At 42.9% G+C, this 16,333-nt stretch overlaps 1 protein-coding gene across 1 annotated transcript; it reads left to right on the forward strand.

The window, feature by feature from the left end:
* The first annotated feature begins 2,960 nt into the window (after positions 1 to 2,960).
* Positions 2,961 to 6,448, forward strand: c1ql2 (complement component 1, q subcomponent-like 2). Its single transcript, XM_080753625.1, has 3 exons — positions 2,961 to 3,048; positions 3,215 to 3,902; positions 5,508 to 6,448. The coding sequence occupies exons 2-3, from the start codon at positions 3,291 to 3,293 to the stop codon at positions 5,685 to 5,687; spliced, it is 792 nt and encodes a 263-aa protein (XP_080609751.1). The 5' UTR covers positions 2,961 to 3,048; positions 3,215 to 3,290; the 3' UTR covers positions 5,688 to 6,448.
* The last annotated feature ends 9,885 nt before the right edge of the window (positions 6,449 to 16,333 follow it).

Raw genomic sequence — 16,333 nt, forward strand, 5'->3', positions numbered from 1 at the left:
TATTGTTGTTAAGCGCACTAGTGTTGTGAGGTCAGCCAAATGTGATGAAATGGGGTCAATAGCAGAATGTTTGAGCGGTATGTTTGCCTGTTTTGAAGTCTAACAGTTAAGTAAAGGGCAACTGTCCACGTGTGCTGTGCTCAACCTAATTCAAACACTGTAACAACAACAACCATATTCAAACACAAGTATTAAATAAAATAGGATTTAGGCCTACAGTGCATGGTGAAATCAGGACTAGGGTTGAGCAGGCGCAGTGGCGGCTCCAGGGAATAATCAGCAGGGGGCCTTCAATTTTCCAAAGGGGGCACTTTATTTTTCAACACACCCCTATATATAGCAAACTGATTTCTTTGGCGTTTTGAACCAAACTAGTAATTTCCATTAATTTACACGTGTTCTCACTGAAAAGATTTGAATTTCCCTTGCCGCATGCACAACAACACAGGAATAAACATCAAAACAAAACCAACTCTGTGCAGTGCCAGTGTACCTTTTATTATTGCATTTTCATTAAACTATTAATGAATGTGAAAATGTATATTTACAATAATCACAGAACATAAGAACATAATATAATTAACACCTGTAAAACATCTTTAAATAATGGTGGGGTAGGGTAGTACTGGCCAATCTGGACTAGGGGTGCACAAAGTCTAATCTGGGTGGGCATTGCCCCCCAATGCCCCCCTGTGGAGCCGCCTGCCAGGGCCATGCAGCCCGTTCAGTTCGGTGGGCGAACACTCTGGGCGAACAGACAGCTCCTGGGCGAACGGACAGCACCTAAACACTGGGCGAATGGGAAAAAGGGCGAACGGACTGGTTACCATGCAGAGAGTACTGAAGGGGCATGCAGGTGCTCAAACCTCACAAAAGGGCACTTCTGACTGTACGCGTGCCGATTTTTGGGATGGTCTTTTTGTGGGGGTCCCTCGTGCCATTTCACTCCAGAAATGTATAGCCCACAGTGAACTTATAGTATGCTTGCTGCGTGTCATAAATAATGTAAAGTTGTTTGCACCTGCAAGGTGGGAGGGCACTTGACATCTCTGCATGATGGCAGCCAGCTCATTTAAATTATAAACACAAATTATAATTATTATAGTGAAATAATAATTATTTTGTCAAATGTTCATCTTGCCATGGATGTTGGGCAGGCCATATACAAAAAAGGCACTCTGAGGCAAAAGGGCATTCAGTGCCCTTTTGCAACCTATAATACCCAATTAAAGGCCCCCCTTGCATGTGCCTGTTTTGTTTGAGCATGACATTAGAGCTATAGGCAGGCACATTTAGATCTGTATAAGGCAAACCTTCTGTTACTCACCTTAGTAGCCTTTAGTATTTTCTAGGCCTTTGAATATTTACTTTCCTGGTTGTCCACTGCGTCTTATCATAGACTAAAATACATGCTCCTTGAACAGAACACAAAGACAACCCTATAGCGTCTATTGCTATATAATTCAATGAATCTGATTTACATACATTTATTTAGGCTATTTTTTGTGTGCAAAACTTGAAATACTAGATGTTTCAGAGAGGGGATTTGTTTGCTATACATGGGCTAATAGCTCAATACCAGTTCTCCTATGATATTGTTCACAGGTCCTTGTAGAGGGAACTAATGCTGCGATGACAATTTGCTCACTGCAGACTCATTCCCCCAGGAAATCTCTACCCCTCACACACTTTTCACAATCTTTTGTTCTATAGGACCTACACGCAGGCCTACTGTATTTTGCCATTTGGGGTGGCTATATATGTACATGTTGAAAACCGAACATTGTGTCCTCCATTTTGTTTTGCTCATTTCACCAGGTAGGTTCCCCTGAACCGTGAATCCATAATTTTGTTGAACCTCTTCCGTACCCAAAGAAACAATTTGCATTAATTGACATGTCGTTGTCCCCCCCCCCCCGGACACACACACACACACACACACACACACACACACACACACACACACACACACACACACACACACTACATCACTGAGCGGATGGATGAAGGAAGGAAATCTCACTGCGAAAGAAATTCAACAGAGGTTTAAGTGTCAGTATAATGCTTGCTGATCCTCTCCCCTGGGTTCCATGAGCGGGGAGGGGCGGGGGGTATAATTCATACATAAAGATGGCATGATTATTGTTGCAGTCTTAATCCAAATTGCAACAGGCTTTGCCCCGAACTTGTTAGTAAAAGTCACCAGTGCTCACTTAAAGGGGCCACACCATGCTTTTAAAAATATATATAAATATTGGTCCATAATGCGGTTTTATACAGCTTTTGGCCTAAACAACCACTCGGATATTGAAATGTCATGTTCCGTCTGTCTATAATTCCAAGCCGTTTCAGATGTACCAAATATTGTTGGCAACGGGGCGCTGTCTTTGGGCAAAAATTAGAACGATACAGAGACGATTAACATGGTACCTTAGCACCATGCTAGTCTTCTCTGTATCGTTCTAATTTTAGCATGGCACCATGCTAATCTTCCCTGTATCGTTCCAATTTTAGCACCACTAAAGTTTAGCACCCCAAAAGTACCGCCCCCTTCTCTTCAGTTGCCAGGAAACTGAAGCGGAACCATTCGGACAGACCCACTCAGAAAATCACAGAAATGAAAACCAAGACCTTAGACTTAGAGTAAATGAATTGTATTTTTTGAGTGGAAAAATACACTGGGAATAATAAAATACATGAAAAAAATAGGAATGTTAGAATTTTATGGTGTGGGCGGCCCCTTTAACCTTGAGAAAAAAGAGAGGGGACAAATGGATACAGATGGACCATTGAGTAACTGTACACATGGAACCAAAAGGGCCCACATGGGTCCATTATACATTCGTAAAATCAGAGTTAAATTAAAACCCGGAATTAGGCTACTGTGTAGTCAGTGTGTACTGTGTAGGTAGGCTACGTCAGAAGCGTCGCTCCCTCAGTTAGTTGCAGACAGACAGAGATCCCTCGAATCCCCCCTCATGCCAACACGAATATCTTCCCTGTCAACTATGTGAAGCGTAGCGGTAGTGGCACATTCAACGCCGCAAGGTGAACACATTTCATTTCTCTCAATATATTTCTCTCTCCCCCCTCTCTAATCCTGGAATTGTGACAAGGCTATTGCTTTTTTTGTTTTGTCCACTCGTCTCTTTGCATTCCGTTGGCTTATTTTTTCCGTGCGCTGACATTAAGCTTCCACCATTACTTCCCAAAGCAAAACGGACTTTTTAGCACTTGCCTCTCGGACTCTCCAGAGGAAGAGGATCGTCGCCTCCGTGGTCGGCGTCGTCATGGTCCTGGCTCTGATCATCGCCATCCCGCTGCTGGTCCAGACCTCCAGGACCGACGCGCACTACGAGATGATGGGCACGTGCCGGATGATCTGCGACCCGTACAACGTCGCCAAGCCGAGCGCCAAGGCTCTGGAGGTCTCCATGCAGGACCTGAGCGCCATCCCGTCCCCGGCGTTCGTCCACCAGGGGACTAGAGGCGAGCCGGGGCGGCCGGGGAAGCCCGGGCCGAGGGGTCCGCCGGGCGAGCCGGGCCCTCCCGGTCCGAGGGGGCCACCGGGAGACAGAGGAGACGCCGGGAGACCCGGTTTGTACGCCGGCGCGACGGCGCAGGGCACGGCGCAGACGGAGACCGGAGGATCAGCCGCGGAGCTCGGCTCCTCCGCGGCGGTCGCGACCAAGATCGCGTTTTACGTGGGCCTCAAAAACCCCCACGAAGGATACGAGGTGCTGAGGTTCGACGACGTCGTCACGAACCTGGGGAACCACTACGACCCGACGACCGGCAAGTTCACCTGCCAAGTGTCTGGGATTTACTATTTCACCTACCATGTGCTGATGCGCGGAGGCGACGGGACCAGCATGTGGGCAGATCTATGCAAAAATGGACAGGTAAATTGTGTTTAATTCTAATAAATAAATACAAATATAAACTGTAACTCGGCGTGATAAAATGTCATGCGTAATCCAGCTTCCCCATTGCGTAATAGACGGTGGCTTCGAGCGCAATTACGCACGAGGAGCCCTCGCTTCTTCTGCATGTCACCATCGGAAGTGGTTTGATCAAATTTTAATCATTTTTGGAGTTCAGTATAGTGTACTGAATAATCTTTGAATCACGGTCAGTTTGTGGGTTGTGGGACGACAACAAACTGAATTGTTCTTGCAAATGCTCAGCACCCCGAAACGCCCATGACAGTCGTTTTCAACCCTTATTTTTTATTATCAAGATTCAGCATTTGAGCCGGCGTGGCCCATTGACCACCATTTGATGAGATATTGCCTCTCAGACCCAAAACTTTATAGAAATATTTTGTTATCGTTGGATAAGATCCCCCCCCCCCCCCCCCCCCCCAATTCCATGTTATATTGATGTGGGATATAGGAGAGGTAACAGTTGGTTAAAAAATTAACCAACATTATTTATTGTAATCTACTCTAATTGTGTAGACTCCTTGTAAATTGACTAACAAAGATCTATGTTTAACAATGATTTAACTATTGAGCGTGTAAAATGAATCCAAATGGAGCCTTTGATTTTCTCTCAATAGTTATTTAATTAGGGTCCATTTGGTTCTACCAACTCTCCATCATTTACAGCTGGGGACCACTAGTGGTCCTCGGACCACTGGTTGAAAACTACTGTACTATGAATTACATCTAAGACAAAGTCGTGTGTGTAGGACTATACTCTCCACAACACCTCGAGTTATTGCGCGCACGACTAGGGCTGTCACGATTATGACATTTTACATGACGATTAACTGTCACTCAAATCATTGATTTAATTGTGTTTTTGTCATTGACATTTACATTTCTGTTTGGCTTTTAGGCTTTGAAGTTGCACATAGATATGACACGTAATCTACAAAGAAATTACTGACATATTTGACAACCTTAAAAAAAGAACATTGATAGTGGAAATATCCGATCTACAAGCTGTGAGCTTGTAGATCTGCTATTTCCACTATTTTTGATTTTTTTTTTTTATATATGAACTCTTTTCAACATGGAAACGATTATGACGATTATGAAAAATAATCACGATTACGTCAAATAATTGCGATTAGACGATTATGTAATAATTCACCCTTTGTCAGCCTTCTGATTGGTCCCTGACTGACCAACCAGCAGGCTCTTTCTGCCTTGTCCCGCCCTGGTTCCGCCTTTTTTATGTTGAATTAGCTAAAACATCATTTTTGGAGAAATAAAAACATTTAAAAACATTCCCACTCTATATTATACTATACTGCACCTGAGAGGCTCCTTTTTACTGAAACCAAGTTTAAAATGAGAACTGAATACACAAAATAACAATAAGAAGCAACTGAATTTCAATGGTAGTGGATGGAGAGAAAGGACTTTTGTCCCACCAAGACACAGCAACAATGGTTGCAAAGAGGGGTGGGACAACGGGCAGGACTTGACAAAGGGTGAATTGTGACAGCCCTACGCACAACATTGATCGGGCTCTCCTCTCTGTTCTGTCACCTGCAGGTGCGCGCCAGCGCGATAGCCCAGGACGCCGACCAGAACTACGACTATGCCAGCAACAGCGTCGTCCTCCACCTGGACTCCGGCGACGAGATCTACGTCAAACTGGACGGCGGCAAGGCGCACGGCGGCAACAACAACAAGTACAGCACCTTCTCCGGTTTCATTTTGTACCCGGACTAATAGGACCCGCCCACCATGGCACTGTTATAACCCAAACCTCCCCCGTCCCAGAACTGGCGCAGAGGTAGAGACTTAAAAAGCGCTGTTCGCCATTAAGACTGACTGACTATCATATTCAAGAACCAAGAGGTTTTATTCTCCACGTCAGTGTTTCTCAAACTTTCAAAATCCTTAACTCTGACAGTGTATTCTATACAAATGGAACCAAGCGAACCTGTTAGGGTACTGTACACTGTCAGAGTTACAGACTTGTATGGGTCAATTTAGACCCCTCTAAAGGAACCCACAGAGTCCCTGGAATCCACTTTGAGAACCACTGCTCCACATACAAGGATGTGCTGTGAAATGTTGGTATATATAGGGAGCGATGGGTTTCTTTGTGTGTTTTTTGGTTTGTCTTAATAGAGCTGAAGGTGCCACTGCCTACACCTACATTATGCCATATATCCCATATACAGAGGACAGCACCATGTGATGTGATGCAACATTTTGCTTTCAACTGTGTCTGTGTCTAACCGAAAATATATACCAAGAGATATATACAGTAGGCCTATATATTCATATAGGCTACTTGTAGGCTATATATGTAAAAAAAAGAAAAAAAAAAAGAAACGATGACAATGATCAACGAACATATAGGCTATTAGGAAATACTTATCGTCCCTCCAGAGTGTTCCGCAAAAAAGGATGTTTCTATATGTTTCTTCGTATCCCGGTATACAGTACGTTGATGAATCATTTCAATAAATTATGTTTTTTAAGTTTGTGTGTATAGCCTACGTCTGTCTCTCGGGCCCCTGAAGCACGAGATTTAAACAACACGTGAACGACATACACTAGGGTCACACGATTTAGAAAGACAGACAGACAGACAGACAGACAGACAGACAGACAGACAGACACATGGGCTTAAAAAGGTCAGACTCTATAGTTTAATCTATGAGTTTCCACCATAAGCCCACTGGCATAACCCACATGCAATTTCATTGCCATTTTTTACGACTTCTGTCTGTCACTGTGCAGACATAAACCTGATATGAAACGGATTTAAGACCAGACCTCTCCTAATGGACTATTCCCAGATTGATCTATATTATCATAGCCTATCTCCTTTTGCCATGCACAATGAGCTGGGTGTTTGTGTGTACTTGCATCTGCATGTGGACTGCGCGGCAGTGTGAGCGTGACTTGACGTGTGTGTGTGTGTGTGTGTGTGTGTGTGTGTGTGTGTGTGCGTGCGCGTGTGCGTGTGCGTGTGCGTGTGCGCGTGCGCGTGCGCGTGTGTGTGTGTGGGGTAGGTTGTAGGCTACAACTGAATCTTGTACGAATTATGAAATATATACAACATACAGTGTGTGTGCATATGTGTCTGCAATCTCGGTATAGATGCCGAGGTTGACTTTGCCGGACCAGACAGGTCTGCATGCATAACTTTATTACGGGCGACATTGATCTATTCATGGCCTGTTAGTTGGCCTATTAAAACAGCATCGGTCTGACTAACTGTCTCGCGTTTTATGAGAGCGTCGCATTAATTGAGTCCCATCAATTAAGTCAACAGCCAAGGGTATCATCATAGCCCATTATGGTGCAGCGTCCGTGCTTAACGGATCACCCTGGTGGCTGCGGCGACACCGACAGCATGTCAAGCACGCATTAAGATCCTTAACGCATGCCCCCTCACATCCCCCGGGTAAACATTTGTTATTCATCAAGCACGTTGTTCTCCAGTCGCAGAACTGCACCTGTCGTTTCATGTGTGCACAGGCGTTTGCTGTTGTTGATGGTAAACACATCAAAGTCTTGATCTTAATCGGGCGTCAGGGACAAACAATATGGGGATAAATATGCCTGTTGTTTGGTCCTGTCCGTGTCCGAAAACAGGAGGGTGATTCTGGCTTTGAAACCTTTTTCTGAGAACTTATGAATGGTCATGATCAGTTTAGAGCAGGGGTCTTCAACGTTTTCAGGCCAAGGACCCCTTAGCAGAGAGAGAGAGATGACGCAGGGACCCCTCACATATTGTCTAAAGGTGTGATGGAGATTCTCATCGATTTCATAGATAGATTCATAGACTTGTTTGAAACACTTACAATCTTAAATAGTCAAACTTGACCTTTCACTCTGCACTTTGTCTGCTCTTTTTTTTATACCTCCAAACCTATTTGCCAAAAATAGATGATCTACAAGCTCCCAACGCCTCGCGCTTGAGAGCTTGTAGATCTGCTATTTTTGGATAAAGCTTTTCAAATAATGATCCTATCACACAAGGATTTGGCGGCCCCCCCTCTAGTAACTCTGAGGACCCCCTAGGGGTCCCGGACCCCCTGTTGAAGACCCCTGGTTTAGAGACTTCAATGCCAAGATCTTTTCCACACCGAAAATGAAAAATAAAACCAGATCTTTACAATTTAAACACAAACACTCACGCTGTTGTTCAGCACCATGGACAGCGGCGGCCCGTCACACGGCCACACTTCAGCACCGAGGACAGAGGCAGGCGCTCCAAACATGTTCCCACCGTCGCCTTAAGGGGGCGCCACATGAGCATGTGTGTGTGTGTGTGTGTGTGTGTGTGTGTGTGTGTGTGTGTGTGTGTGTGTGTGTGTGTGTGTGTGTGTGTGTGTGTGTGTGTGTGTGTGCGTGTCAATGTTGTTTTTGACAGCAAATTTTGATTTAGTTTTAGTCATAGTCTTTTGAATAAAATGTAATTTAGTTTTAGTCATAATTTAGTCACCTGAAAAGTTTTAGTTTTAGTCTAAATTTAGTCGACTAAATATCATATGTTTTTAGTCGACTAAATCTACAGTTGATTTAGTCAACTAAAATGTGTTTTGGCAGGCCTTGATGGCATCGTAATGACTGATTCTACACTTGTTTGTGTGCTGAAAATAGCAGATGTACAAGCTCACAACGTTGTGAGCTTGTAGATCGGCTATTTTCAGCACGCAACACATGAGAGCAACCAAAATGACTCCACTATTAGTCCCTCCCTAACATTTTAGTCTAGTTTTTATTTTGTTTGACGAAATTGTCAATATATTTAGTCTTAGTTTTAGTCATCACAGCTTAGTTTTTATTTCGTTTTTATTTAGTTTTCGTTAGTGAAAAAAAACGCAGTCGACAAACATCTTTCGACGAAATCAACACTGGTGTGTGTGTGTGTGTGTGTGTGTGTGTGTGTGTGTGTGTGTGTGTGTGTGTGTGTGTGTGTGTGTGTGTGTGTGTGTGTGTGTGTGAGTGCGGTGGTGTGTTCTTTCCATAGTGGATGAGTTATGTAAGAACAAGTGCTGCTTTATTTTCCATACAGCTTGCCATTCATGACAAAGCCTCACGTGTGCAGGAGGGCAGGACAAAGCTGACTGAGGTTTATATTACATTTTTGTGGATTCAGCCAAAAGACGAACGAGGAAGTATAACTCAGTAGGCCTATCTATTTTTATGTTTCTATTTGCAGAGAAAGGCTGGAAATGGAGAAGTCATTGGGTAAAGAAGCGAAACGGAAAGACCATAGGCTTTTTTTTTTTTTTTTTTTTTTTGATCACAAGCTATACACACACAATAAAATTGAGAGTATACAAATGGAACCATATTATGGACTCTGGATTTTACAAAGTGGACCTACAGTATTCTATCTATGTCAAACATCACGTTGAGGTTGTACATTTATGGCTAAAACATTATAACCACATAAATATATCGTCGTTGTCGGGTGAAAACCTTGTATGTCCAAAACCGTTGGTTTTGCATTTATCATTTTAAAAAGGATTTAATCTAGTGAAAACAGCCGATCTACAAGCGCTCGTAGATCTGCTGTTTTCATTACTTTTGTGCGACGGCCTTGTATGATGAAGCAGGGCTTTACTTTGCAAAAGAACGTACACATTTGAAACTTGGAGATACGAGGTTTCCACCCGTCAACGACGATATGCTTACTTATTCAACTTATGTGCGTACTAAGTGCTGATAGATACTGTAAAAAGACTGTCTAGCTACATAATTGCGGTGTTATAGTTACTGTTGCTGAACTCAAACATTTCCAGGAGCGGTTACCTCCTTACAGGAGCACCACTCGTACACCATTTTCTTCCCCTTTCCAATCGGCCCCCCTGGGGCCCACGTCCCCCACTTTGAAAATCACTGGTTTAATGAACTACTAGTTTGTTCTGGTGACCCCTATATATGCTCTGACACAGCTGGCTTGTTTTATCTGGCTTCAGGCCCAAAGCCCACACCACACAGCGAAACCCTGAGTGTCAATTTAACTCAGAGTGTACAAATGGAACCAGCTGCTTACGTTTGTACAGTCCGAGTAAAAAACACGTCACTCACAGCAGACTCTGACCTTGGAATTGTGCAATCCCAGCTGAGCTTGTGACAGTAGCTCAACAAACTGATCTTTATATGCAGGGATAGAGCTTTTTTATATTCATTTGTTGAGTCAGGTATTAGAATAATATAATATGAAATACACGTTATATTACATTTGTTTGCTGTAAAAAACTATAACTATTTATTTATATTTCAATCAGCAGATTCAGCACTGAGGTATCGGTGCCCACTGCATTTTTGAAGCGGTGAAAGCCGCTTCCAAGGTCTGGCTTTGTCTGTCCCGTACATGTCTTTCCCATCTGATTGGTCAGTTTTGTCTGTCCCGTACATGTCCCGTGCATGCTTGACCAATTGAGGATTGGTCAAGCTTCACATGCCAATTTGGCCCTCCAGACAAAATCATTCACTCATTCAAAATTCATAAAAATATAGAACTAAAGCACATACTGTAGAAAGTATAGATCTAGAAGACAGAATGTATAGATCTAGAACACAGATTTCATAGCTCTAGAACACATAGAATAGTTATTATGAATCAAGATAACTACAACATTTCAATATTTATTTAGGGGTTGGCTTGATGGATGAATGGATGGATGGATAAACGGAAAGACAGAGAGATGGAAGGATGGACGGACGGATGGACAGACTGATGGACGGACAGACTGGGAATTATCAAGGCAGACGCTTAGATAGATGGATACAACGAGCAGGGGCGTCACAAGGGGGGGAAAAGTGGGACAGAGTTACCAGGGCCCAAGGTGGAGGGGCCTTAATTATTTTATACTTTAGCCATTGAAAAATAGTAGATCTACAAGCTCACACCGTGGCACTTGTAGATCTGCTATTTTTGAAAATGTGTGCAAATCTTTGAATATAATATTATCAAAGAAAAATACATATTATGTATTTTTAAGCAAACTTTTGTAACTAATTTTGCTTCTGGGGGGTCCTCCTTGGAACTAAATATTTTGAGATGGGGGTCCGTGGCCAAATACATATCATTTTGGGGGTCCTTCACTTGAGCACCACTGACAGAAACATAGGGTTTTAAAAAAAAGAAAAAAATATTTTTCAATAGTTAAAGCACAAAATAATGCATAATAAAGCGTTCCGAGTTAAACCCCCTCCCCCTATGAAGAACATTCATGGGGGGGCCGCAGTGAATCCTTGTACCCAGGGCCCAGAATTTGGTGCGACACCCCTGACAATGAGGGGGCTGGAAGGTTAAGCGCATGGCCACAGCAAGTGTTCATCAACCTTTTGACAACAGGCATAGTGAGCAAGTGCATTGTGTGGGTAAAATACCATCTGTCTTTCTGGATCCAGGAGGAAAGTCAAGTGAGGTATGCTCATTCAGGTGGGTGTATCCTCTGGCTTGCAAAAAAAAAAAAAAGAAAGAAAAAAAGTCAAAGCTCCATAATTGCTAAAGGAGGGGAAGTGAACTGAGCCTAAGAGATCAGAGTTTCAATTCCTTTTGACATCAACATGAAACGTGGAATAATTACCTCCGTGCTGCTGCATGGCGCGGTTAGCGCACTAATACATAATAAAGGATCTATAGTAACAAAGCCTTTTGTGCTGGTGAGAGAGAACGACAGCCACACTCCTCCTAACACTCTGTTGCTGGGGAATTGTGGGTGCTGCTGTTCTTTGTGGGAGTTTTTTGGGTTGTTGTTGTTGCCATCAATGTCTTAAAATGTCTTATTATTGTTTGTTTTTTTAGTTTTTTGTTCAAGGTTTCTTTATTATTTTTGCCAGACCCATGAAATGGGTAGGCCTACATAAGCAAATGTCGGTCTGTCCTGTTTTTCTCCATAGATGGTCATGATGATGACATGATGATGACATGCCTACAAAAGGTATGATGTCATAAATGATGATGACACCCAGAGGGTTGGCAGAACCGGGGTCTGGCACAACCAGGTTGACCTGGTCTAGTTTATACACAAAAGCATACACAAAAAAGACGTATTTTACCCCTCCCCCCAACCCACCCTAACCCCAAAGTTCCCGCTCCGAGAGAGCCACAACCCTGGTGTCTTGTACAATAGTTATTATATTTCCCAGCAGCAAATACAACCTTCAGCAAGCAATTACACAATGAGCCTCTTTTACCTCCGGGCCAATCATGCCGCAACTAAGCCAGATTAAAATGTCATATAATTACACGATAACATAATCTTTAAGAGCAACAAACAACGCAGGAATCAAGGCACCCGAAACAAAGGTATGTGAGTGAAGCCTCAATGAAACACTGAGGCAGAAATCTCCCTATCTTGTCTGCAGCTGTCTGCCTTCATCAGACTATGGTTGTTTATTGTCTCCCACCCGTCCACAGTCCTGTCTGCTAAATGAAAGACAACAGGTTTTTATAGCACTCGCACGAGAAAGCAATATATCCCAACGCTTGGCAACCACTGCAGTAAAGATAAAACACTCTATTTGGCGCTCTCCAGCCGCTCTTATTTAGCCTGCTTTCAGGAAAGAAGGGCCAAGGCAAGGCAGGTGTAGCTGTTCTTCTTTATGTGTCTGATTGACACCTGAGCCAGAGGCTCTGACACAGCCGCTCGGTCCCCTCTGTGCCGTTGCTTATAAAACAACAAGACCAGGGACGTGCAGAGAATGTTAGAGAGGCAGGGGCTGGAATTTCCAAAATGGCCTTTTGGTTGAAGCACCAAAAATAGCAGACCTCCAAGCTCACAACGCGTCGCGACGCGACGCGTTGTGAAAACCCCTATGGTGAAACCACACTGAACTAAGCATAACCAAGTCAATTATGGCATGGATTTCTACACAGAGAGGGCAATTCTTTCAACATAAGATGCTGCATTCAAGTTCAGGAGAGTTTGGACAAGGCAATTCTCTTGAATGCTGCCTTCAGGTATGACATGGAAAATGGGCATTTGCATTTCTTTCACCATAATGAAAACTACATTCATGGTGTGTAGAGGGCACTTTTTACAGACGGATAAAAGGGCAGGGTCCCCTTTGATGTCTATGTGTGCACGTGCCTGAACAAGACGCTCTCTGTCACTTCTAAGGAACAAACACGGCGAGGTGGCCGGTGCCAGCGGCAAGCTTTTTGCAGTCGCCTGCTAACTTCTTCTGACAAGAGTCAACAGTCTAAAATAGGTTTTCTGCCATCCCTCGGAAAGGGTGCTGCAGAACTATACGCGAGATGATCACTTATAGGAGTGGAAGCGTTTCACCGTAAAGAAATCCCAGTGTGAACCGAGAGGAGAAACTGAAATCACGCGTCACTCCTCCTCTATTACCGTGGGAGCGTGTGTGCACATGTGTGTGTATGTGTATGCGTGTGCGTGTGTGTGCGTGTGTGTGTGTGTGCGTGTGTGTGCGTGCATGCGTGTGTGTTGTCTCCTCACACTCAGCCAGGGGCGTCACAAGGGGGGGAAAGTGGGACTGAGTTACTAGGGCCCAAGGTGGAGGGGCCTTAATTATTATATACTTTAGATATTGAAAAATAGTAGATCTAAAAGCTTGCAAGCTTTTAGATCTGCTATTTTTTGCAAAGTCGTGAAAATGTGTGCAAATCTTTGAATTATATGTATTTTTTTAAGCGAACATTTGTAACTCAAACTTTGTTTCTGGGGGGGTCCCTGGAACTAAATATTTTGAGATGGGGGTCCGTGGCCAAATACATAGATACCTTTATTATCCCAAGGGGGAAAATTAGTTGCCCAGAGGCAGCACAGCAGTATAAGGTTATTTACAAAGTTACAGAGAAGTATGAAAAAGATAAAAAGAAAAAACAAGAACAGAGTACAGAGTACAGTAAGTACAGTAAGAGCAAGGTACAACAGGAAAGGGAACGAATAATATATATACATAAAGTGTCCTAAAGCACGACTATCAATATAATACAGTGCCCAAATCAAAGTGACCATAACAGTCAATGCTGCAACAAGTATCTCTACATCATATCATTTGGGGGGTCCTTCACATGAAAAATTTTGAGCACCACTGACATAGAAACAGGTTTTTCAAAAAACCTTAGAACGATTTGAAATATTCAAAGACTTGCACACGTTTTTCACGATTTTCAAAAATAGCAGATCTACATATATATCTGCTATTTTTCAATAGTTAAAGCACAAAATAATACGTAATAATGATTGTGTTCCCAGTCTAAATGGGTTAAACCCCCTCCGCCTATGAAGAACATTCATGGGGAATCCTGTACCCAGGGCCCAGAGTTTGGTGCCACACCACTGCACTCAGCAGTGGTTCTCGCCGCTGTTAAACATGGCACACAGTCACAGACAGTTTGCTCAGTGTCATATAGAGAGGATGACTAACCCAAGAGATGAGGTCACAACCAGCAGCCCTCCCCAGAGTCCCACTGCTGTGAGAGGTACTGCAGATGTGATGCCTCGTTTATGCTCCGTCCTACAGCGCTGTCAGTGTCACACACCCATAGGATAGCAGATCTGCAGGCCCTCTCTGTCTGCCTGATTCACTGGGTAGGCCCCTGTGCTGTTTACAGTTGAATTAATAGTTATATGGAATAATGAGATATACTATTATTGGTACCAAAACGTCTGTGGTGGCATTAAGGGCAGCAAAATAAATAACAAAGGTGATTAACTGATTATGTCTCCTGTGCCTTAAAAAGTTGTGCATGTTTTCTTCTTAATGGAGTAGTTCACCACCAAAAGGACTTTTCTTTTTCTTTCTATTGATTGCTCACACCATGGAGACTTGAGTTCAATAATACAGGTTATATATTTTTTACTCCTTTTTGTAGTTGTCGCATTCCTATAAGACAATATATTACAATAAATGTACCCCGGAATCAATGGGGGTAAATTTACTGTAATAAAAATCTCCATGGTAATCAATAGAATTTTTTTCATTTTGGGGGAAAAACTCCTTTAAGTACCTCTTGGATAGTTAAGTGGATAGTTAAGTGCATATAAATGTGGTCACCATCCCCAGTGAAACTGGATCAAATGGCGTTCAGTGGATCAAACGTCCAAACGCTCCATGTTTGTTTTAGAGGAGGGGGTGGCAATCTTTCATAAAGAACATTATAATGAGAGCCAAATGTTTAGAGTCACAGTAATGCTTGCAAGGTCGAATTCAGGATATGACGCTGTGATTGACAGTTTGTCTGAACTGTTGTGATGTTGTAAACTCCAGTACTCCAGCCATCTGGTGCCAAGGTGGTTGCAACCATTTGCACGTGCACTATATATTTCAGTGGTTCTCAACCGTTTCAGGCCGTGACCCCCGAAATAATCATATTTTAACTGGGGACCCCCCCCCCCCCCACCCTGACGAGCACTAAGAGTTGAGGATAACAGGGTTCTATTGTGAAAATAGCAGATCTACAAGCTCAGGCGTTGTGAGCGTGTAGATCGGCAATTTTCACAAGTTCTGCCTCTAATATTTGACAATTTGTCCAATGTTTAATTTGTCATTTTAGAGGTATTAAAAAGTCCTTAAATTGTCACTTTAGAAATGTGTATATGCCCTCTATACACTTGAACATTATGTTGGTCAGGTGTGTTTACTGTTGAGTGAGAAAACAATGTTGCACATTAAGCTAATCATCTGGGGACCCCCCAAAATAATTTGGGGACCCCCCCACAGGTTGAGAACCACTGATCTATTTGACCCAGGTCTGCAGAGAATTCACTTGCTGTGGCCGGTAGCAAACGAGGAGCCTCTCAGCTCATAGCAGAGATGGTGATGTGTATCTTTTGAGGTGTAAATGCTCTTATATTGGAGCACATTCTCAGAATATCCTTATGGCTCTGTAGGGACTTTGAGGGCTTCACCACTTTTCAAACTATTTCATATAATAGGTCCTCACTAATAAAATGAAAAAAAAAAAAAAAAAAAAAAGAATCTACTCTGTCCAAGTCTCTTGGGCTGTGGGAAGTTCAGAAATCCATTGTCTTGTGACATCATCAATGGGGAATCCAAGCTGATAGAAAATGCAGGCTTTCTATTCCTGAAAAGTTCCAATGTTAAAGTGGAAGCCATTGTTCTTGCGATAATAAAAATCTAAAATATTTTTTCAAAAATATAGTTAAAAAAAAAAAAATCTGTCAAACGATGATGTCACAAGACTATGGATTTCTGAACTTCCCACAGCTCTCCTAAGAGACGTGGAACGATTAGCAATTTTATTATGAACATTAGTGAGGACCTATTATGAAGATAGGCTGAAAAGTGCCAAAGTCCTCCTTTAACTGACACTCAGAATTAAAGAAATCCTTGTTGGTACAACATCAGTCCCTTAGGTCCTTGAGCACTTAGTGTCCACAACTGTAAACTAACACCAC

The sequence above is a fragment of the Nannobrachium achirus genome (genome assembly GCF_963921795.1).
Source record: "Nannobrachium achirus genome assembly, chromosome: 22".
NCBI classification, from domain to species: Eukaryota; Metazoa; Chordata; class Actinopteri; order Myctophiformes; family Myctophidae; genus Nannobrachium; species Nannobrachium achirus.